Genomic DNA, 24509 nt, shown 5'->3' with positions numbered 1-24509 from the left:
CACAAAACTTTTCTAAATATACTTTTCCCAGATGCAGATTCTCTTTCCCACTTATCTCCTTCTTCTCTTCTTGGTCTCCAGGCCAACGGCCTTGATAGAATACCTGTCCATTATTCATTAACCCCCTCTGGCTCACAGGCCAGCTGTAACCCTCTCCACAACGGGTGAGATGAAACTCCTTCAACCACCTTTAAAGCCCACCAATTTCCTGTTAACTTCTCTCATTCCAGGTGCTCAACCTGTTCCTTGCCTTGCTGCTGAGCTCCTTCAGCGCCGACAACCTGTCGGCGCCGGACGAGGACGGGGAGATGAACAACCTGCAGCTCGCGTTCGCCCGCATCAACAGGGGCCTCCAGTACGCCAAAAACGCCGCCTGGAGCTTCTGCTGCAACGTCCTGAGGCACCCCAAGACCACGGCTGAGAAGAAAGCCATGATGAAACTCGCTGCCCAGAACCCTGCAGCCCTCAACAACTGCGTCAACAGCCACACCGCTGCCGAGCTGGGCAAGGACATGGAGAACCACAAGGAGAACCACGCTGAGGAGGGAGGGAATAAGAGCGGAGAGAAGCGCCCAGCTGTTACAGATGATGATTTCATGACCAATCCTGACCTGTCCATTTGTGTTCCTATTGCTGTGGGAGAGTCGGATATCGAGGAGGAGGATGAGGAGCAGAGCACCTTCACAGAAATGGAGCAGGTAGGCAATGAAAACATTTGTTCACTTCAGCTTATTAAAATGGCCTTTGTTCCCACCCTTGGTCTGGATCCATGGCTAGTGATGCAAATGTCCTATGGCCTAATCCTGCCTTTGATATGCTGCTAACTTCAGAAGAAGTTACAGACACGTATCCAAGAGCAAAATTCAGTTTCCAACAAGAGGAATTTCCTTTCTTTGTATTCTTTGTGCTTGTCTAGATTAATTCTTCTAACCAGAGCAATTAAATCCTTTCTCACACAGCAGACTGGTTCTTTTCCCTTTCAGCTGAATCATGGGAATGCTACAGAACAAATCTTAGGTTAGTGGAGGATTTTTCTCAAAATGGGAACTGTCTTGGTTTCATTTGTGCAACAAGAATTGACGGCCAAGTAGTTCTTTTTAAAATACAGTAAGACAGAGGATGATATGACAAGGCACCAGAGAAAGAGAGAAGATGTGTTATCATTTGTATTCTGACAAGAGAAACAGTTATTCACCTGCTTTTTGGTGTGACATGGCAGATTTGCATTTTTTTTCCAGAGCACTCAATAGTAAAGGCTGAAAAATTCTGTGCAGTTTGAAGTGTTGTGTGAAATGAAGAAGAAACATCTTCAGGGGAATGCTTTTCTTTCTCTCTTTCTCCTCCCCTCCCTTTTCTACCAGCTTTATCTCTTGGCTCCACACACCATATCTAAGTAATATTTTCCAGACCCTCCAGCCTTGATCCAGCACCTTGTGATGCTGCTGAAACCAGCAGAGTTCAGCAGGCACTGGATCAAAGCTCCTGCCTCAGATCCAGCTGTCAGGAGGGATCCTCGATCCCATGGTTGAGGGGAAGAAAGCTTGAAAGAAAAATAGTTGTTAGAGAAGGAAGGATTGTTGTAAAAAAGCTCCAAGGAAGGACTCAGTGTCAGGAGTTGGGCACAAAACAACTGCTAAAAATTAATTTCTGCTGCTTTGTTGTGGAAATCTCTTCAGTGTCAGCGCATCACCAAAAATGACCACAATGATCAGAACTGCAAGAGGTCAAAAAACTTAATCACCAAGCTCCACTGTCCAAATGGAAAACTAGGTAACAAAAAGACAAGTCTGCAATTCTTGGCAAACACTTTTAGGGTGGGTTTTTTTGTGTCTGTTCAGGGACTATTTTATTGAAATGATCTGTGGATCAGTGTGGGTAGTATGAGTAATATCTAGTTTTTCTCTTTGAAGTCCTTCTCTATTCCCCATCTGTATTTGAACCAACAAGCAGAAAACATTCAAAAAGTGAAGTAGGAATGCAGTAGATGAAGCAGAGCATTGGAAAAAAAAAGAAGTAAACTTCGTGAATTGAGATAAAGAGAGTTTGATAGGAAAGAAAAGAAAGATATAATACTAGTAGTGGAACTAGAATATGCAAAACAAGTGATGCTCAAGTATTTGCTCACCCATGTTGATTGATGCCAGGCAGGTCACAAGCCCCTGGCCAGCTTTCCCCCCTGTTCATATGCTGAGCATTTATTGTCATTCTCAATCCAAAACACAGCCCTGTACCAGCTACTGGGAAGAAAAGTAAATCTATCCCAGCTTAAAGCAGGACTGTTCCTTAGTATCAGGTGATCTGTAAATATTGCCTAGTGTATATGTGGATCATAGTGTATCAATATGTTGAATTATGGAATTCTGGGTTTGGCGATTTATTTTTTTTTTTTTTGGTCTTTAAAGATGCCCTTGCCTTTCTGCTATGTCTGACAGATGGTAATAATCTTACTCTTTTTTTTTTTTTTCCTTTATACTGAAAGCAAAAGCTTGTTGAAACTTTGCACTCAAGTGTCCATGAGGTCTGGAAGTGTGTGCCTGTGCATGCTCAGGGGTGGGTGTTGCACCATGATATCATTCCTCTCTCAAGATAAATAGTAGCATTCACAATTACAAGACAAATCCCAGCATAATGCATAGAGAGCTTGGGATTTTTATGTCTTAATGTGCTTTAAAAGTGTAGAAATGCAGATTTCTGTTTAGCTGCACTATGTGCTGGTGTGTAAATTAGTGGAAGAAACAGGTTACCACCATTTTATTCTGTAAATGTGAAATCAGAGCTTTATGATGCAGAAAAACAGGCATTTCACTGAAACATTATTATGAATAAAAGTTGATTTGGAAATATTAAGAAAACTCCTAATAGTTTCAATAAGATATAACATTGAGGGTTCAGAGTGATACAAAATAGGGGGAAACAAAGCCCAGTAGGAGAAGCCAACCAAGATAAGCTTTCCACTGAATCTTTTAATGAAATTCTCAACAAACATTAGAGGAACATTGTCACATTACCACGAGATATTTGGATTGCAGTGAAATAATGTGGTTCACTGCTGGCATGTGCATTAAACAGAAGGCAAGAGCTGAGAAATGAATTAATTAGCTTTGTCACTAGTGCTTTCCAGTCTTGGACAAACAGCTGCTGCAGGTCACTGCTGTTCCCCTGTGCAGAGCCCTGATCAATGGTTTGCAGTTTTTATCTGCAGGTCTGAGGGGTCTACTGCTGAAAAGGTCCAAACAAGCAGCGAGTTCATATATCCAGAAAGCAATTTTAACAAATTCCTAGAGGGGAAAATGTGTGTGTACAAGGCCTTTCCAACTCAAAAACTCAAAATACAGTAGCATAATAAATAAACAAAAATAGGAAGAAGCTTTACAGCAGAAATGATAATTGTATGATGAGCTTTGCATCTGCTTTTCTGCAAAACCCTAATAAGTTTGCACAGCTGTAAATATCTCCAAAAGGAGCAGAGCCTTGAGAAAGCAGATGCCAACAAATTCAAAGATCCGTCATTTTTACTGGTGCCCATTCCAAAGATGTACAATCTCTGGACTCAGAGAAAAATTCTCTTGATCAACATGTGGGTTGCTGCAGAAGAAATTATTGTGTCTGAAGGCTGCTATGAAATCCCAATTCCCTGGATATTGAGTTGTGGGGCTGACCCTTTTACCAAGGACATCCCTGTGGGGAATAAACTTCCTCACTCACTGCCAGAAGCTTTAATCCTGCAAGCCCAGCTCCATGGGTGTCCTTACCTCCTCCCCTCCAGGATGTCCAGGATAACCAGATTAGAGCTCCCAAAGGAAGAACAACATGAACAAGAGCAAAATTTACATGATTGCACTGAGAGGGCACAATTAGGGTGAAGTATCATTTTGTGCAGAGGGCATCACACAGAAACCAAACAAGAAATACCAAGGGTATGCTAAACATTCAAATCTATTCCAACTTTCCCCTAATTACAATCCATATTTTTACATATTTCAATATTTTAGTATGTACAAAGGGAATGTGTATGTGCATTTACTTCTCAGGAGAAGACAATGTACCCTGCTCCCCTTTAAAGCTGTTGGCTGACCTGGAATAGAGCAGCCCTTTGGCAGCATTGCCTGGATGTATCTTCCTCTTCCTGCATGTGAATTTTGGTGCGAGAGCATGGAAGAGAAGGTCACAGGAGATGCATAAAAAGGGATATTGGGGATGAATGTCTCTGCAGTGCACAGTAAACCTACACAAATCTTGCACACCCTTTACACATTCTCTGCCACTTGAAGATCCCAGACCAGTTACCCTGTGCTTCCATCAGTCTGACTTGTCCAGTCTAAAAGAGAGAGGCTAAAGGGATGCTGGTCTCAGGCAGGACCTGAGTTATTGATAAATAAAGTTATTGATCCCAATAGGCTGTTTTATGGGGAAGAATAATCTCAGCTTACACCTCCTGTACCAAGGCTGGGCTCTTCCCAGGAAGTCACAAAACTCCTCTAAAATAACCCATTGTGGCTGTGAGAAATGGGCCCCAGAGCGTTGGACATGGCAGCTTGAAATTTCAGATGATGAGAAAACCTTCTGTGACTGCACATTTTCCTCTGAGTAATAGAAATGTCTAAGTTTAAATTTCAGCTGCCATTTCTATTATCAAAGCTTGCACTGGCAGCAGCCCTGTTCCTGAAAGCTGCCAATTTGTGGCACTGTCATTGAGAGGGCTCTGAAGGAGGGAGCCCACCCCTGATGGCTCCCAAATCTCCTTTGATTACTGAGATGCAAGTGAGATGCTGTGCCAGCTTGGAGAGCCAGGGGACTTGTACCTGTAGCCCGCACATCCCACAGTGAAAGGATCCAAAAGAAAAGCAGAACAATGAAAGTCAGCACAGGTGCAAGAAGCAAGGAGTGAGGCTGAGAAAGAACTGCCTTGAGCTGTATTAATTTGTCACTGCTGTGTGATATCTGTGTTGCTGCTGGTCATGGCATCATTTTAGTTTGTGTCTTTATCTAATCCCTTCTCCTTGACCTGTTCATAGGGCTGGGGAAGTCTCTCCCTCTCAGTCCACAGGGTTTTTTAAGGATTTAATTATTTTAGCCTCATAATGAGAAAAAGAATAACTATCTTTCAATTTTTTCCCTGTCTTTGACATGTAAAATATGAGTTTTCCCAGCAGGAAAACAGCTCCCAAAAGTTCAGCAGCAGGCACGTTAATTTACTGGCTGCATCTTCTCAAGGTTCATTTGGGTTCTCATTTTGGCTTCCTAGATGATTAAAATGTAGAAGTTACCACCTTGAGCCTCCACTGAGTGTCTTGTAATTGCTTTATGGCCATCTTTTCATATGTGGCACCACCTTTCAGTCCCCTGAAGAAGTAAGGAATAGATTATGGGGACAGCAAGGTGATGGGACAATTAAGTGGATACAGTCCAGTCCAACTAATGTAATGGATTCTACAACAACTTACCTGCAATTTAGATACAGTAAGGGTTTCAGACATCAGAGGGGTTTGTACCATTTACATTAAATATCTAAGTGAAAAGCTTTTATCTTCAATAATTTCTGCATTAGTTTTTCTTCCCTTTCAAGTGGCCCACAGCTATAGCCCAGAAGAGTGTGTGCCTTTTGCACAGTGACATTAGTTTTTGGTTCAGAGGAATCCTGTGATAAATGGACCTAAGGGAGGTTCCAAATGAGTAATGCTGAGTGTCCTAAATCAGTCCCCAAAGTACAACATCCTGCACTTACAGTTAACTCTGTCTTGTACCTATTACACAGTCTCAATGGGGTTCAGCTTTTTGGGCTCACTGTCTGGATCCTTTTGTTCATCCATGAGTTCCTACAGGCAGGAAATTTTAATAGTCTCACCTAAAGAAATGGCCCTACCCTTTCCTTGTCATTTGAGTCAGTCCAGCAGGGTTGTTACATCTCTCTGCCCTTCCTTAAATTGTGTTACTACATGTGTTGCCTTACTCAAACCTCTTGTCTATGGCCACCCAGCATTCCATTGAGGAGAAAACCCATCTGCAGTGCTAGTGGCTCTGTGGCTCGTGGCCACCTGTCCCACTGAGCCCCTCTGCAGTGACAGAAGGCCAGTTTTCTGCAGAGATCACACCTTAGTGCCCTCACTTGCAGCGCTGTGCCGAGCCAGCAGCCCTTGCCTGCTTGTCTCCAGAAGATGCCATTATTGATTTGTTCCAAAGGAGTGGCTAATTGGGTCATGCAGAAAGTGCTGCCTGCTGCTGCCAGGACCCAGCACTTCCACCCCAGCCAGGGCTGCAGGCACGCACGCCCCAGCACCCATCCCTTTCTGTGCTCCACACCTGCCTCCAGGAATCCTTAAACTCTGTTGTGTCTCCTGGGGCTCACCTTTCCCTGACCTGGCAGGGAATATTGCCTGCAGGACTGTTGTTTTTCACTGCCTCTCACAGTTTCCCACCTGCACAGCTCCACTTCTCAGTGGGATTTTCCCAGACCACTCTGGGCACAGCAGCATCTCTGCTGTCATTTTTGGGATGTTTGGATCTGCACAGAGGACCCAAGGGTTGGTCATTACCTGGATTTTGCACACTGGGTGGGTGTTCTTTGCTCCAGAGCACACTTTGCTCTCTCAATCATGCTTCTTTTTTCTCAATTGACAGCTCTCCCCTCTTATATACTCTTGTCTGGATTTCACCAAACACATTTCCCAGGTTTCCAGCTGTACATGAGCAAGTGTAATTCCCTCTGTACACATCAAAGATAGAGCTGGCTGCCCCTCCAGTCTCTGTTCCATTAGTGCAGTCTCTATATTGCCCTGAACTGCATCAAAACCCTAAGTTTTTATTCCCTTTTTACCCTTATAAATTTCAGAACTACTAACTCATTCCATTTAACAAGGCGAAACTTTTTCTAATGGCTTTTCTTCTGAATTTTTACCAGTAAGAGATTCGTAATTTTGAGGTCAGAGAGGACCATTAAAATATGATGGTTTTGCTTTCTCAAAGCACTGAGTCAAGGACTACAGCTAATTTTTGCAGACAGCCTGTAAGTTTATTTTTGCTATGATACATCATTTGTAAGATGGGAAAAAAAAAAAAAAAAATGAAATTTCTCAGGTAACAGAAAGTTCACCATCTGCAAGCAGATCCACATCTGTTTCCTTTGTATACAGAGGAAATTTTATTGTACAATTCCTGCTCATTACAAACCTGCTTCTAAACCTGAAAGGATTCTGGAAAAGTCAATGGAATTATTCCAAGTTGATATAAGTGTAGCTGAAATTATTGAAAATTGCTATGAAAATGCCAGTGCCCAAAGATTCTGTTATAAAATTGTTTGTGACAATATCTTATGCTCCTACTAATTCTAACATCTATAAATCAGAGATACCATGAAGCCATGTGTTTATTTGACAGTGTGCAGTAATTTCAGCCTTTTACTGCAGGAAATATACTTTGCTGTCAGGAACTCTAATGCCCTTTTCAAATAGTATTTATATTCTGTCTGTTTGCAGTTCCAGTCTGTGGGACACGTTCTCTCTGAGTGTAACTGGATAAAATACCACTGAATCCTGTTGATGACTCCCCAGTTCTCACTGGGAGGACACTGAGCCCACTTGTGTGCATGCATGCTGCACTTAACAAATCTTACAGCATCCTTCTTGTCACCTTTATTTGGGCCAATATTTTTCTGACCATTAAGTAAGATAGCAGGGAGGTTTCATTGTTATTCTGTACATAGTTTGCCTGGATTTATCACTTTTTAAGCCATATGTTCTGCTTTGTGTTGCTTGAAAACTGCATAGAACTCAATTATTAGCTAATTATTTTCGGCAGTAAAAGAGAACATTTCTGGATTTATTGTCTTCAGAAAAATTGCAGCAAGGGTGTTAGAAAAAACAAACAGGACTGTAAATCCCAGCAACAGATTTAGAGCACCTATATCCTCATCTTGGTTTTTATGTGTGGAAAGAGGCTTGTGTTTATTTTGGGGCAGAAGCTCCCGTGTCAGATCTCTGCTGACGTGACTGGAGCAGCCACACCACAAACAGAGGTTTTTAGGGTGCTCATTCATTTCTCAGAGGCAGGGAAACATATTTGCCCACAGCACAACACCTAAGGTGCAGGAAACACAGGGAGCTGATGGAGGAGGGAAGGAAGGAGGGGGAAAGCCAGGCTGGCATTGAAAGAGCTGATATCAGGCACAGCAGAGTTGACAACATTCGTTTGGACAAGTGCCCAGACCCGGCTGCACGTCACTCACTTTGCTGGATGCCATTTCCCTGTATCCATATCCCTCCCTGGAGCAAAAGGCTGACCAGAAATGAGCAATTTCTCACTCTTTCTCCCTTTGGTAGTAAAAATGCCCACACTTAGCATTTTGGACAAAAAGAGCAGCAGCCAGTTCCCCGACAGTTCCCGTGCCACGTCAGGCAGTGCCTGTGTGTGCTGGAGGGGTGAAACTGCTCCCATTAATTTTACTCCAAAATAACTCTTCAAATAATGGTTATTTTGTTGCTGTTGCCTGTAATAATATGAAACTTTCCTAATGATGAAAATATTACCATCTTAATTGGGTGAAAGGTTCTGGGTTATTTCAGGCACTTGCACTGACTGCACTCCAAGGCAAATTTCCAAAATTTAAACTTCCATCAGAGAAGCCCATTAGTTTGAGTTTTTCATATTATACTGTGGAGAGATACCAATTACCAAAAGAAACATAAAGTAGATTGTGATTAAACTTCAAAATGCAATTTAGCAGAAGGTATTAGCTTGAACTCTGAACAATGAACACTTATGAAATGCTTTCACTGCCTATTTAAGCCTATTGAATTGATAACAGGATAAATTAACTTTGGCAGCCCATCTTTCTGCCAAGTTCTCCCTCTCAGACAAGTTTTAATAGTCAACCCTTGGAATAATGAATTTCTGTTTTATTATGGTCAGTGTGGTAAAAGATCTAGGGCCAGCAAGGCAGAAGCCATTAGAAAAAACATGCCTTGCTCCTCTGCAGCCAAAGGCTTAAAATATTCTGGATTAATCCAAGAAGGAACTCTGCTGAGCTGCTGTTTCTGAGGGATGATGTCTGGCAAAGCATCCAGCACTCATGAATAGACCAGCATTTAGTGGCTGTGATGAGGTTTTTCTGTCAAAGTTTTAGTTCACCTTTATTCAAAATGGAAGAAAATACCAGGTCAGGCTGGTTCCAGGGGAGTTTTTTGCTGTTAACATCCTCTGCTAAGCAGCTGTGGTTTCTGGCCAGCCCTAGCCTTGGACATTCTGAATTGTAATGGCCAGATTCTATTAATTTTGTCCAGCTAAGAACTCACTGGTGCATTATTTTTCTAGAGCAGGTACTGGAGTTTTCTTAAAAATACCCTGTGACTTTTGGGGGGAAAATGTCCCTTAACTCTGGCAAGTGGCAGCCCACAGGGAAAATCATCTGGGATCTACAGATATCCAGGTTGGGAGCTACCCAGGGGCTGGGCAACAAACTCTGCTCTTTCTGAACTCAGAGACTATTGTGTTTAATCTGCTTTGCCCACTTGGCTCTTATGCATGTATTAGTGATTTGGATTTTTATAAACATGGTTCCTATAAGGGCTGAGTCATCAAGAAAGTGAAAAAAAAAAGCATATCAATTCACAGAGCAAGTGTGAGCAGATCCTTATAATTTTCATATTTTACTGCTTCCTTTACACCTTTGTGTTTCTGGCTTTTACATAGACAGATGACAAGAGAAATGACAGGGAGGGTGGATAAATGCTGAAAAACAAAAAATCAGTGTTCTAAGCTGTGATGTCTGGCTGCTCCTGCTGAAGTGGAATGATGGACCAAGTGGTATAGGATGGAGAGGGGGCATCACCAGTCTCAAATAATCAGTTTAGGCTTTCTGGATTTGTCCCCTCTATGAGGAATTTGCAGGTCTTAAATGATGCATGTGTGTGTCAGACTTAAGGTAGGACTTGACACACTTTACATTGGTACTGCAAATGTTGTAGTCTGCCAATAAAATTCTCTTGTAAATGAACACATAGCACAAGCCCCTTTTGTGTCTCAGCTATAATCCTAGTGCTGTGGCAAGGTGTTGCTCCAGGTTTTCCTGTGATTTCCCATTAAACTGAGTAGTGGCAACTCTGCATTACAGAAGCAATCCTTCAAAGCAGGTTAGAGAGATTCTTAAATGTGCACATTTAAAATTGACAGCCGTCTCTTTTTCCTAGCAGAATAAGTGGTACTAATCTTTCCCTTCTCATATTAAGGAAGTAAGGGAATTTTCCTGATATATTTGATGATCTTTCTTCATGCAGAAAGATAAATCCACTGATTTTGTTGGTGCTACAAGGATTTACATTTATTTGTGAAAGAGAAGAACCAGAATCATAAATGTTCTGTTCTGTTCTGTTCTGGTAATAAGAAGCAACGATTCATTTCTCTGGTTTGTGGTTATTTATTTCTCTCCAGTTTCAGCTCAGATTTTTCAAGGCTTTTCAGAAAGACTGAATTCAGCATATCTGAGAGTTGTCAGCCTGTACAGCTCTGCAGACTGCAGTCTCCTGTTTACTTTGCACACTAAACAAGTGCCATCGAGGCAGCAATGCAAGCTCACCGTCTTTCAGCAGCTCTGCAATCTGCTTGCTTCTCCACTTATGTAGAGGTAGTATATAAACAGCTCAGTTTTCACCAGCATTTACTTGTTGGCTTCTTTGCAGAGGAAGGGTGCCAGTTACTAGATGCAAACTGTTGCTGAGAAAGGGTGCCAATTGCTACCAGGCACGGCAATTTTGTGAGATCCATGGTTGTCTGCAAGGAGGAACACAAACATCAACAATCACTTTACAGAGTAAACAGCCCTCTTGTAGCAATGCCTGTCACACTGCTGAACTGGGTTTACTACACATGAAAAGCTCTCCTGTTATGATATCCAAAATTTGGGTATAGGGAACTTTGCAGGTTAAAATATGTTGTCTGTGAAAGGAGCTGGATTTCTCGAGGACACTCAATGTCATAGCTCATTAATGAATGGCTGAAGCAGAGATTCTCTGTTGTCAGCATCCTGCTGCTCCTCTGATGGGCAGCATCCCATGGTACAGGAGGATCCCACTGGCATGGCCCAGAATGTGCAGGCATGTGTGTGGGGGACCAGTACAAGCCTCCACTCCTGAGTCTGTACCTGGAAATGTCCTGACCAGCTCATTCCTGGAATGTGACTGCAGAACTCCCATTCCTGGAATGCGACTGCAGAACTCAGACACCCCTGAATTCCTATTCCAGCTGTCAAAGAGGCAGCTGGATGCAGGAGTATGGTGGGGAGTGGAGAACATACATGGCATCAAAGCTTCCATCCTTCATTGCATTGTGACAGTAAAAGGCAGTTTGCATTTGCACTGTCTCACCAGAGAAAGGGAAAACCCTTATCCTTCTCATAAAATAGTAAAATAATTAATTTAATCCATCCACATCATTTTTGTTTGCTGTCTCTGCAGTGACAATGGCAAGGGAGGATGGTCCCAGAGCCAATTCCCATTTCTTTCCTCCCCACCTGCTTGGGACAGGAAGCTTCCTGCTATCAAAGGATTTGCACATCTTTCTCACAACAGCCACAGCCAGGGAATCAGGGAACAGATGTCACAAGTTAGGGTCATGATCTGGGGAGTGAGGGAAGCATCAGGAGAACCCATTTGAACCGATCACCATCCGAAAGGCAAGTCCTGGGATCCTCTTTCTAAATTTGTTTGGACAGAATGGAAAAAATGATATTTCCATGGGGAAGGAATAAAGTGAATCCATGCTGTTGACAGGTATTTGCCTTGTTTTGCCAGCAGCAAGTCCTCTTTCCAGAGGAGTGGCATTTGCACTAATCCCTGTTAGAGCCTGGAACAATTAGCCAATCTGAGCTTTTCAGAGACACAACGCAGCGTGGAGCCTTTGCATTTATTTGTGTCAGCAAGCAAGTATGTGGGTCTGTGCACCAGCACTCTTGAGATGTCACCCAGATTATGCTGTTTCCAATCTGGTAGCTGTTTTCCTGGTGCTGTGACTGGCTGCAGCATGAGAGGGACAGCAGTGTGCACCCTCCTCCCTGTGCTAGTCACTGCTGTGTGTTGGCACATCACCTCTTTGTAGGGCCCATGGCAGAGCAGAGCTGAGCAAACTTTTGGTCTATGCTGAGGTCAGTCCTGGGCTCCCAACCCTCTCAAAGTTTTAGTACCATTCAATGTTTCTACTTTACAAATGAAGAAAGCAACTGAATTGATAAATATTAACATAATGTGTATTGCCTTGGCAACGCGGCACTTTATACAAAAATTAAAAATAAATTATGTAAACCACCCACAGTGGGAAGCTGTACAGGAGATAGACCTGCCAGAAGAACAAATCATCTGGGATAGGACAAAAGCAAACAGCCCAAAGTTGAACATGAACCAAAGGCACCTTTCTCCAGACATGTCTCTGCTGGTTTTCGGGTGCTGTGTGCTGGAAGTGAGACTGTCTCACCTCAAGAGAATGGTTCACCTGGGACATCATTGGTTGCTTGCAAAAACTCAGTTGATTCCCTAACACTCCTTCTGGGATCAGTCTACACAACCAGATTCTTTAGAACAGTCTATTTATTTTACTAATTTTCTCCCAGCTTATAAATTTAGAGGACAAGTCTGAAAACACGTTGGTGAACCAAATCATTGACTGAGCACAAGTGCATGATGCCCCCATTGAATATTTTGCCAGGATCTATTTCATCAGTTTTAATTAATGTTAACTCATTGGATACTTGGTAGAAGTGTGATTTCTGGAAGAAGCCAGATCCACATTTCCTGGAGTTTAGTCTCTAGGAAAGCATTGCTAAGTCCTGGTACCACATAGAGAGATTAGGAAATAGCGAATTGGTGGAAGTTTGACTCTAGCTTAACACAATAATTTACTTAACAATTAGAATATTCATCAGATCAGCTGAGTTACAGGGTCTGTCCTCTTACAGTGCACAGTTTCTAATGAATCTGAGTGCTCAACCTTTCTGCATAAATGAACTTGAGACATCACCTCAGATTCTGTTGCACTTTCAACATGAAACAATTGTTTCTGTTGTTCCAGTGCTATAACCAATATCATGCCATTCAGATTACTTGGTACTAAGTTGTATGCACATTGCATTAAAAAAAAGGACATTTTATGGCTGAGTGCCTTAGTTGTGTGTACTGGGCCTTCCACATTGGCTTCTCTCCTGAATATTACACTATTTCCAAAGACAAAGGTTGCTGAAAAGCCTTAAAAAGTGCAACTTTTTGTTAGAGACATAGCAGTAACTCAGTGAAAAATTGTATGTAGTATCCTCCTATGCAGAGGGTATAGGTTTGGACATGAATAATTTGATTTATTAAAGTTAGAATATATTTTAGACCACATGCCCTCCGAAGCAGGAAACAAGTAATTTGATTTTAAATTAATTTCCCAGAAACACACAATGACATTTGAAAAGACTGGTACGAACCTGGCAGTCCAAAAGTATTTATACAGAGAGCAATTTGCTTAACCAACTGCTTCCTTTGTGTCACTTGGTCTTTCAGATAGTTACATTTGGAATAAAGTGGTTTTCAGCTCTGGGTACCTCTTGAGGGACTTCCTGTGGTGATGTGACTTTAAAACTGAGGCAGGTAGTCTGGGGCTCCCTGGGGAAGAGAAATTTGCTTAATACCTGAATAACACTGAATGTCAGTCAAGCCAAGGGAAAGATAAAAAAAGCTGGACAAGTGAAAGATAAATAGGTTTAAATAATTACTATTGAAATCCGGTTATGCTTGTAATTTTTTTCTCAGCATGGAAGTCCCTCTGTAAGCAATTCAGCACAGCCTTTTGAATCTGACTGGAATTTTATTAATATTTCAGCAGCTGCCTTAATAATGGCACAAACAGTGGTAGTGCTGTGATGAGCTGGGGATTTTCAGTGAATTCCCCGCCTCAGGTGGATCAATAAAGCCACACAAAAGGGGAACCTGGGCCTCCAGAGGGAGGGACCAGCCCTGCAAACATCCTTCCCTCTGCCATTAGTCCTGGGAGAACTTCTGAGAGCTCAGCAGCAATAATCAGCACCCCAGGAAGAAGAGCTGGATTTAATGGCACCATAGCAAGCACTGGGTCTACTCAAATGTGTTACTGAGAGAAGAAATTATTGCTGTGCTTCCAGAGTCCATCCCCTTTCAGGGAAGTGCTTCAGAGTGTGCTCTCCTTTCAGCCTGTGGTTGACCCCCGTGTGCTTCAGTGGGTGCAAAGTAGCCTTAAGTGTTTTCTGAATAGGAGCCTCATACATTTGTGTGTTCACCTGCAGTTTTTCCATATCTATTTTCAGGTATCTCTTATCTTTTCCAGTGAACTTTGCATATTTTTTCCCCCTTCAGCGTGTATCTTTTCTTCTCTGGGTGTGGGCATTTTTCAAGCAGACTCTTAGAACAATATTGGGCTTTGCCCTGGTGCCTTTCTCCAGCTTTTACATTGAGTGTCACCACCTGATTGAGAATTTTCAGAGCACACCCCTTGGTTATTTCACAGCCACCTCTCTCTGTGCCTCAGGTCACTGGAGGAAGTTTGCTCTCAAAACCAGGCTCTAAATGGAGATGGCAAGAGAATTTTCTCCCACCTCAACAACAGCAGCTCAGAAATAAGCTGGTCTATTTGTATGTCCATTTCCTACAGCCAGATATCTTGGCATATCCAAGCTGCTAAAGCTCAAAATCTGCAACATAAACTTGTGTTGTCTCATTTCTTGCCATTTTCCTTAAGATGATGTCCCTTGATGAGAATAGTCCAGGCTGTTTTCTCTTCTAGCTGGAGAATTCTCCTTAGGAAATAAGCATGCTACCAAAGAAAAAGAAAATAAACCCATCTAGGATTATTTCCAGCAGGAAAAGCAGCTGCAGCTGAGGGGGCAGCGATGCCAAAGCCCAGGAGTCCGGAGTCAGAACTCTGAGATTTATGAAGAGTTAAGTGAGTTGCACGTGGATAAGCAGTTGAAGGCTGAGCCACCACCTCCAGTAGGGCAAAAAGAGGTAAAACAAACAACTTTCCTACCTGATACTGCATGAAATTCGTTGCACCAGCTCCATACTGCATGCCACTGGTTTATGTGGGGTTTATGGCTTGTAAAAATATCTGTTTGTCAAGGGGTAGGAAAGCAATGGTCTGTAATAGGTATTGCAGTCTTAGTAAAGAAGAGAGAGGATTTTGTCATTATAAAAATAATTGGAAAGCTTGGAAAACTTGCATTATAAATTAAGATGGAATTGTAAGAAGCTTTTGGGAAAAAGAACCAACCACAGAATCATCTATAATGTTACTGTCTCATTTTAGGAGAAAATATGTGTGTGATGTCCCACTGAAAAGCAGCACTAGGAATGGCATCTGCTGACTTGGCAGGCCTGAATGTTGAGTTCACTGGAGGGCATCTGCTCTCTGTCACAGATTAACATTTCTTTTCCTGTTAACACACGCCCAAGAAAGGTGCAACAATTTAAGTAGCTGATGTGAAGGTACTAACTAAAGAGCAAGCCTTGGTATCATTCAGTTGATTTGGCCAAAATGTGGCTCATTAATTGTTTCTTGATGTGTACACACTGACATTTATTTTCAAGTTGCAGGATTATGTTGTCCTTATAAACATAAATATAAAAAATAATGTGTTTGTACTGTACACTGAGTGACTCTAGGCTGTGTAATTACCTGTGTCCTCCTTGCTGGCTTGTTGGGGGTTCTTCCCTTTCAGAATGTTATTGACATATGTTATTGACATATGTTATTGACATAACATTATCTTTATTATTAGAGAGTGATGGATTCCTTTCCAATCAGGAAATGGAGGTTTGGGATGTCCTGGGAGTTTGGAGAACTCCACAGCTGCTTGAGATTGGAACCAAGGATGGTTGTGTGGGACAAAAATTAAGGAAAGGGAAATGATGGTACAATGCTCACACACAACACACCCTTCCCAATTCTGCTATGAAACTTCTGGCAAGTTTGTGCCCAGCAGGAGCAATCCCATGGGGAAATCTTAACAGGACAGCAGGAAACAGACCCATCCCAGACCAGGGATTCTTCTCCAAGACTGCTGATTCATGTTGTCATATGGGGTGGAATTCATTGAACTAAATGTAGAAAATCTGAAATCTGAACTTGTCATCTGAGGCCTCTGTAAAGACAATGTAGGCAGGTAAATGTGTCTCCAGCTGAAATCAGCATTTACATTAGGTCAGATCTCATAAAAGTGCCTATTTCTCTCCATTAACTATAAAGGGAGCACTTAGGTTGCACATTTAGGTGAGATAAATTCCACTCACAGGAATCAGAAATCCTCCAGCCATGAAGCATTTCTTTAAAAGGGCAATCCTTGCCAGAGTACTTCTTGGCATATTCATCTTCAGAAAGAAAACATACTGAATTTAGAGGAAGGAGACTCAAATATTTGATATCCTGATCTCAGGAAAAAAAAAGAAAAAAATTAATGTATATTTACCAAAGAAACACAAAACCTTCAAACAATGTAAAGAAGCATTATAACTAGGAGGAATGAGAAGACCATGTCAGGCATTTTTCTCTCAGGGGATTAGGTATCCTTCATGTTTAAATATCTTTTCAAGACAAATGAACCCTGTGATCCTAACAGGGAGGCCAGAAAACCATATCCCTCTTTAGTGCTATAACAAAATGTCATGATAAGTCAGGAACATTCTAGCCTCGATATATTCAGCAACATCGTGATAAAGAAATAATCCCCATTTCCTCCCTCAACTTTCAAAGGCTCCTGAGACACAAATGCCACCTCTCTATGGCAGAGCATAACTGATTCTATTTGCAGCTGCTTAGAAAGAGGTGGAGGGACGTGGCAACAATCCAGGGATGACTCGAAATCGAGCGGAAGTTCACACGAGGCTGTGAATGCCAACACAGAAGAGCAAAGCCCCAAGGATGCTATTTTGGAAGGGCAGATCCCGTGTGGACATTGCATCCCCACAATCCCCCCGTGCAGAAAGGATCTTTGTGCCTGCACACACAAGGACATGCTCATCATATTTTTGATGAATGTCCCAAGAAGTTGCAACTGGCCAAATAAAGCCAACAACTGCAAGGGAGTAACAGGTTTGGTATGCCCAAGAGGCAGGGCCTTTAGGGCTTGTCAGTAGCAGGAATTGCTGGGTGAGTTCTGAGTAAAACACTGCTGGTGTCAGTAAGCCATATGCTTAAAAATCCATTCTATATAAATCATCAGAAAGGAACCACAGAAATAAAATCATTGGTGTCGTGGGTGGAGAAGACTTCAGAGTACAGACTGGTTGCTTTCTCTGCTGAAATGCTGACCCATAAACTATTTTGTAAACTTCGTGGAATCTGGCTTTAAATGGATCAGGCAACTTAGATTTCTTCATTTACCAAAAGGAATAATTCACTTGCTAAAAAGAAATATCTCATGGCTTGGCATATTTCTTTAAATACCAGCCTTTTTTCACCATTTTTTTCCCTTTCAAAATGTCATTTCATTTCTGTCTTTTACCAATTTTATCCATCAGTCTCTTTGTATGAATTAATATCACTTACTTTAATAGACTGTTGCTTGCTTCCTATTGTCTGGGGCTTACCCCCTGAAGTCATGCACCATCGTTCTTTCATTTCATTATTTCGTGTAAATTAATATCTCTGTGCCCTTTATCTCACTTTTTTTACCTCTTTCTTTGCAACTCCCTCTACTGTTCCTTTTCAGGGTTCATTTGCCAAGAAGAACCAAGTGCAATATTCCAAACACAATTTCTACAGAACCATAAAAGAAGAAATAATATCTCACTATCTAGACATGATGCTTTCACATGGTTTTCTACATTGTTATATCCCACTGCAAAATCATGTCTAAGTTTTTTTAATATTACTCCAGGTTTCCAAAATGCCCATTGAAATTTTCCTATAACTCACCCATTTATACTTTTTAAAATCATGTCCCATTTTGCTATATTCTCTCCATGTTTCTTTTCCCTTCTGCTTCCTCGATTTCAATACTCTCTCCAATTTAATATTATCAGCTAACATGAGGATTATATTGGTCAGGACCTCTTCTATATCTTTAGTGAAGATAATGCTGACCCTAATCCCCACAGATTTCCTCCTCTGAAGAGAAAGTTTGTGCTATATTTGGGTCCTTAGAATGGCTTTTCTCTGCACAGCAATGAGTGAACCCGAGCCAATTACAATTTATTTTAAAAGTAGGCTTTCCTATAACAGACATCCAACTGGTTTCTTAAGGTTTATATATCATGTGTCAATTTGATAGATTAGGGCTCTGATTTTCAGAGGTGAGGCAGAGAAGAAGGGAGGTAAGAGGGCTAAGCCTTGAGCAAACATCAACTTTCAATGAGATTTTAGTGTCTCACTGCTAAAGGCATTTTCAAACACTCTTTCAGATCAATTTGCTGCTATTACAGGCACAAGCAGTGGGTGTGGAAGCCTTGTCCAGATACTTAAAACAGTTACTCCACCAACAAACACTTTAAGAACTGCCTTCTGCAACATGAATTTATGCACCAGGGAGAGCTTCCAAAGGGGTCTCTGATAAACCCTCTTGCCTCTGCCTGGAAAATTCTTCCACTCACCTATTCCAAGAAAGAAGAAGGAGATTCTGTATTTGTCCTTTTTGCCTTCTTTTGACCTCTCTTCACCCTTTTTGTGCAGAGTTCTCTTAGCACACAGGAGAACCACCTCACTGCTTTTATGTCTATGACATTTCACCCCGAGTAAGCACTCTCCTTTTCTCCTCTCCATCTTTATTTAATTTACTTTAATCACAGGCTACAGCAAGTGTTTAGTGATCTGTGATTCCCATGATTATTCCCTTTTCCTCCTCTCTCAGCTCAGTGCTGTGTTTACTTATTGCTGCTCTCCTGGGTCATTTCCAGTTTTCTATGAGCATTCACTATTGATTGCTAATGATGTGTTAACTGGGTGTATTGGATCCCTTTATGCTCTGCAGTGTGCCTTGCCTGCATCTGCTGGTTTGTATATGTATATATAGGCTTTCTAGATATTTCTCTACTTATATTTATATTAATTCTAACAGGCTCTCCCCCTTCTTGTTATTGATCTCCTTGTTGGATGATTTTAAGAAGTGTTTATTTTCTTAGACAACTGAATTTTGATTAGCTACATTCCCCTCATCAATTGCTCTTGTCTCTGACTCTTCCCTGAGTTCATGAAAACCTTCTAAATCCCTTTAACCTTTCTGGCAAAGAGTAACCTTTGCTTCCTTCCCAGAATCATCCCTAATCTTTTCCTTCTCTCTCATATGTCTGGTTCATTTCTCTAGTCCCTGTTCAGATCCTCAAACCTTAATCTACTGTTTTCTGAAGCCATGTTCACTGCCTCTTCTTCTTTGAAGGCTTTTCAGAAAAAACCTGTCTGTTTTCCTTGCATGTTCCCCACCTCCCTTTGACACTGATGGATTCTAATATTGCCTGGAAACTGCTCCTGATAAACTAGTCTAGGATAATTTCATTGCATTTTGTTCTGTGAATTTCCTAACCTGTCTCTGCTAAATCCAGATCTCTAGTTGAAATCATTATCAAGCTGACATTGCTCTCACAGTTTTCTTTGATTTCTGGCTATTGGTAAGAATTATACCAAACAAAGCTTCTCTTCTCATTGGAACCCCTATTTTCTACATCCTACAGCTGCATATGATTTAGAACTATTTCAGTGATCTCTGTATTGACATCCTCATAACAGAACACATAATGACTAAATGCATTCCCTAATGAACAGTATCATAAAGTTCTGACTGTGCTAAAACTTGCTATGACATTTTTTTCCACCATCATGCACTGTTGTGAGTTTGTAGGAAATGGGCTCTATATGACAGCTGCATTCTGAATATGGGTTTTCAGAAGCTTTATCCATATCTTGGACCTGTTCTGTTCTTTCTGTTCTGGCTCTCTTTTTAAAAGGTCTCTTCTCAATTGTTTGCAGATCTTTTTGAGTAGAGCATTAAAAACCCTAGCCAAGACTATGACCTTCTGGATGCTGCAGCTAATTGCAAACAAGTAGCTTCCACCCCCGCTTGCAAGTGCTGCTGGAATGTTCAGTCTTGCCCATTTTACCCCAGGTTCAGCATTTCTCTGAATTCAGCTATAAATTTTGCATTGACTGTGCATGCCGGAAAACAGAGGGCCCATTTTCACATTAATAATAAATATATAAAGCTGTGCCTAGTCTCTTACTCCATCACCATCATGCTTATGAAAATAATACTTTATCTGTACGTGCCATCTCTCTTATAACTATCTCTCAGGCTGTTTAAAAGCGTGGGTAAGTATTATTGCCCTCATTTTTTAAAATGAAGGCAGTAGTATTGCAAGATAAAGCACAAAAACTTTTAAGTGGGAACTCAGAGAACAGAGTGAACCAGTTCACAAATAACACACCTCTCCTGCTTGGAGCTATTTGTCATTGCCATGACCCATAGAAGATACCAGCTTTGGCATTGCCCACTTACACCAGAAAACGCTCTAATACCTCCAGAAACAAACTGTGAGCAGGACTGGGCAAATATCAGCTCTTTCACTTTAGTGGCCAAACTATTTAGCTTGTAAAATTTACAAGTAAATCGAGTAAAAACTAATTTTGGATTAACACAAAATAGAAATCCTTTATTTTACCCAGCAAAATAAAATAGGGGGGAAACAATTCCAATTTTTTTCTAAAGAAAGTGTCTTGATTCTCTTAAAGAAAAGTTTAACCTGAAATGAAATTTCTATTTCAAATTTGGGTGACTTACTGAATCATGTATCATATGTCTTTTAATCACGAGTTTAGCCTTCAAAACAATTTTTGAAAATAATATATTCCCCAGAATTTTTTACACCCAGATCTGCTTGAGAGTTCCTGCTCTAAATAGAAGAGACAACCAGTGCTCCAGGGAGTGGGAATATTCTTGCCCCATTTTGCAGAGAAGGATCTGAGAAACGCTGTGTTTAAACAATGCACCTAAGATGATGGTGTCAAATATTTCAGACAGGTGGTAGAGCCCTTGAGACGCTTCCAAAAGCCATGTGTCCCTCCTCCTGCATCACCTGGAGATCAGAAAGGTGTGACAGAAAGGCAAGGGGCCATGTCATGGGGTGAGAACAAGTCAGGCACAGGATGAGACAGGAGGAAGAGCCCTCTCAATTTATTGTACTTCAGCTTCCTGTGACTGGACACTGGTGACAGGAATTTCTGCCCTCTCGGAGGAGAGGCTGTCAGCAGGAGCAGAGCATGGTCCTGACTGAGCAGGTGCAGATTTCACCCAGAGATGGGGGTAAATGACAGGAATGACTCCCATAAACAGGAACCCAAGGCAGGTTGTCCAATCCATCCATCAGCATTTCAGGAGACAGGTCCCACTTCTGGTACCCCCCACACAAAGGAATGAGCCTTCAGGATGTCAAACAGATGAAGTCCATCATTCCAAGGTTCCACCCACCATTAACCAGAGCAGCCTGGGGTAGTGGAAGGTGTCCCTGCTCATGGCAGGATGACCTTGAACGTCCCTTCCAACCCAAATCATTCTAAGATTCTGTGATTACTATTCAGTGGCTGTTCACTCTCTTTCTGTGGTTTGCTTCTCTTTTGTTTCAAAAAGTAAGTTCTATATGTTGAGCTGTTGTTGATGGGTCACCCCTGGCCTCAGGGCAGGCAGAGCTGTCACCCAGGAGTGGCACCTTGGGAAGTGCATGGCAATGTCTCTGTGGTGGTGGCTTCAGTGGAGTGTTGGTTAGTGGGATGATAACTCAGCTACTTCCTTCAGGCCGACTCATCAATTTGTTTCCCTCACCTTTGCTCTTGTTGACAACAAGCTTGATGAAATCAGTCTTTCTGAAGGCAGCACAGTGGATTTGACAAATCCTGCAGAGCTGCTGGAGCAGATCCCCGAGTTTGCTGAGGAGCTGATGGAGCCTGAGGATTGCTTCCCTGAAGGTAAGAGCCTGCACGTTCCACTGAAACCTTCTTTTCTCTTACTGAACATCTCCTGACCTTCTCACCATGTTGCTCTGGTTGCTTGCAATAGTATTTCACTGGATGCACTTCATTTCTTAGGCACTATAATGCTCCAAACACACACACAGAATCCCTTGTTGTCATCAGTCTTTGGATTTCCAAGGTGAGATAAGCCAAGAGCATGCTCTGAAATGCTCTGCAGCTTCTCAAGTCTTAGGCTTTTAACATCATTATTTATGCCTTAAAGGGTTGTTTGTTTGGAATTTGTTTTTTAAATGCTGATGTTTGTCATCTGGCCAGTGAAGATTTTTGCTTTCCAATATACATGTATGATCAATTTTGGTAAAGAACTGACCAGATCAGGATGTTTCTGTTGCTTAAATGTATCCTGGCAGTTCATAGAATCTGGAGGGTTCACAAGTCTCAGGGACTCTCTTCCATTAATTTTAAAGGGTGTCAAGGTTGGCACAGCCAGTAACTTTCATCTGATCAGAGAAGTGCTATGTAAAGGGCATTTAACATAATTATATTATAAATATATAGATTAGATTAGATTAGATTAGATTAGATTAGATTAGATTAGATAACAATTGTCCACATTTACATATCTCTTTTAATACTGAAGTTCACCATCACTTTATTAATATTTTAACACCAACTTGCTCCAAAACACTGATTTGAAACCCAGCTACATCAGAAGATCTATGTTAAAATACATATATAAAGTAAATAACATCCTAAATTATATCTTCTCAGAATGAGTTCTATTCCAAATATTATCTCAGTCAAATTTTTCATTTTCCTTTAAATCTGGGTTGGGAAAAATAGGGTTAGCTGAATGTAAGAATAGTCCCTTGAAAATTCAAGCATTATTATAAATAAAAACAGAGCAGCTCAGATGGGATCAGACAGAGATGATTTGCTGGGTATATGAATGCCCCTGAAGTCAGCAAAAATGTGCATCTCTATATCTGTGAGAAAGATGATTGAATGAGGTAAGGGAGCCCTGCAGGGCTTACAAATGTCCCTAGGATCTAAACATTTTCTTGGCAGCTCTGCTTAAAAGCAGTAGCCAAAAATTAATGCAGTTGACGGAAGAAAGCATGGTGTAACTATTCAGGCCACTGCAATAACATTTAGAAATTAGATCTGGTGTTTTCATTCTTTCACAATATATTTCTTAATGGGGCTAGTGAGCAGCATTTCTGTTGTGCCCTGCTAAGTGATTATGTTCCAGATGCTTAAACAAGCTGGTTCTGTGAGATCAGTGCTGTTCAGATGCCAATTTACAAATTCTGAAACTATGGTTGGCCATGACCACCATCCAGTTTTTAAAAGAAACGAGGCAGATATCACACAACACGTTCCCAGAGCAGCAGCACTCTGTAATTTATCTGTCTTAGAATAAATCTGCCAGAAATTCCACGGTGCAGGAACACCATGGAACCAACCCAGTTTGTCAGATCCTCCTCAGTGGTGCCAGTGGGATGCAGGGCAGCAAGCAGGGCTCCTCTAGATGGATCACTGGAAGTATTGACCCAGCTTGAAGCCTGCTGATCATTCTGGCAGCAGAGAAATGCAGAAATGAAGGCACTGTGGGCTGAACCCCAAGCTTGCCTTGGGTTACATCCACTCAGGTTCTGGCTCCTGCTCCTTCCTCCTGAGCACCTCTGTTCCTGCATTTTGTTTTTATTCCTGATCTCTCCTAGCTCCTCACCAGTGCCTGTGCAAGTCAGGGTGCTTTTTCTTCTCCCAGCATGCAGCCAACTGAGCCTTGAGCTCTAAATGGGAATTGAAGGAGATTCTGCTCCCAGCCCTCAGCCCAGTGCATGGTGCCCAGGGACACCTGCAGCTGCAGGTGACATCCTCCTCAACACATCTACATCCTTTCAGCTAAATGTGATCACTTTGCCCAAGGATTTGGCAAAAATGCACAAACACCATGTGATTATTTGCTCATAAAATTTCAAGTCAAATTGCCATAAATTGAAAGTCCAAATGGTTCTTACAACAACTGCATTAACATTAGGTTTAATTTATGCTGGGAAACAAAGTGTTTTCCTGTAATCAACTGCTATTAAATATTTCCAATATTTTTGTCCAAACTTAACTAGTGCAATTAAACCTCATGCAGCTGTCACTTCAGTCTAGTTAAAAACCAAGTAAGCCAACAAACAACAGTTTAATTAGCTGAGATGACAAGGCTTTAAACTACTAAAATGAAAATATTGAAGGGCATGCACTGGGCAGGTTTATCTAGTGCTGCTTTTACTGACTTTTTATAAAGAGATATAACAATATTTGGTATATTTGGGAGTATGAAAGTTAATATTTTTGAAAGAAGAAGATTATGTGAAATAGAAGATTCGGAGAGGAAGGGTTGATTTCTTAACTTCTTCAGCTATCTAAATTCAAACTATGACATTTCTAAGCACATCCAGCATAGGTTATGTCCTGAACAAATATGTTCCAGATTCAGGCCCCTTTTTTTCAGATAACAAAGGCAACAAAGATAATGCATGTTCTTGAAATAGTTGCTGAAAGTTTGC

General features: G+C 41.5%; 1 protein-coding gene across 2 annotated transcripts in view; it reads left to right on the top strand.

The window, feature by feature from the left end:
• The window catches only part of SCN5A (sodium voltage-gated channel alpha subunit 5), a 166901-nt gene that overhangs the window by 98002 nt on the left and 44390 nt on the right, over positions 1 to 24509 (top strand). Inside the window, exons 16-18 of one of the 2 annotated variants that reach the window (XM_056485320.1) lie at positions 231 to 698; positions 14856 to 14999; positions 21819 to 21939. In XM_056485320.1, the coding sequence (XP_056341295.1) occupies positions 231 to 698; positions 14856 to 14999; positions 21819 to 21939 (733 nt within the window). Of the gene's footprint in view, positions 1 to 230; positions 699 to 14852; positions 15000 to 21818; positions 21940 to 24509 lie in introns of both variants that reach the window. The other variant, XM_056485319.1, reaches the window with a different exon arrangement.

Source organism: Oenanthe melanoleuca, chromosome 2 (genome assembly GCF_029582105.1).
Source record: "Oenanthe melanoleuca isolate GR-GAL-2019-014 chromosome 2, OMel1.0, whole genome shotgun sequence".
In the NCBI taxonomy this organism is placed as follows: Eukaryota; Metazoa; Chordata; class Aves; order Passeriformes; family Muscicapidae; genus Oenanthe; species Oenanthe melanoleuca.
The sequence above is the reverse complement of the archived record's forward strand: the minus strand, read 5'-3'. Positions and strand labels throughout refer to the sequence as shown.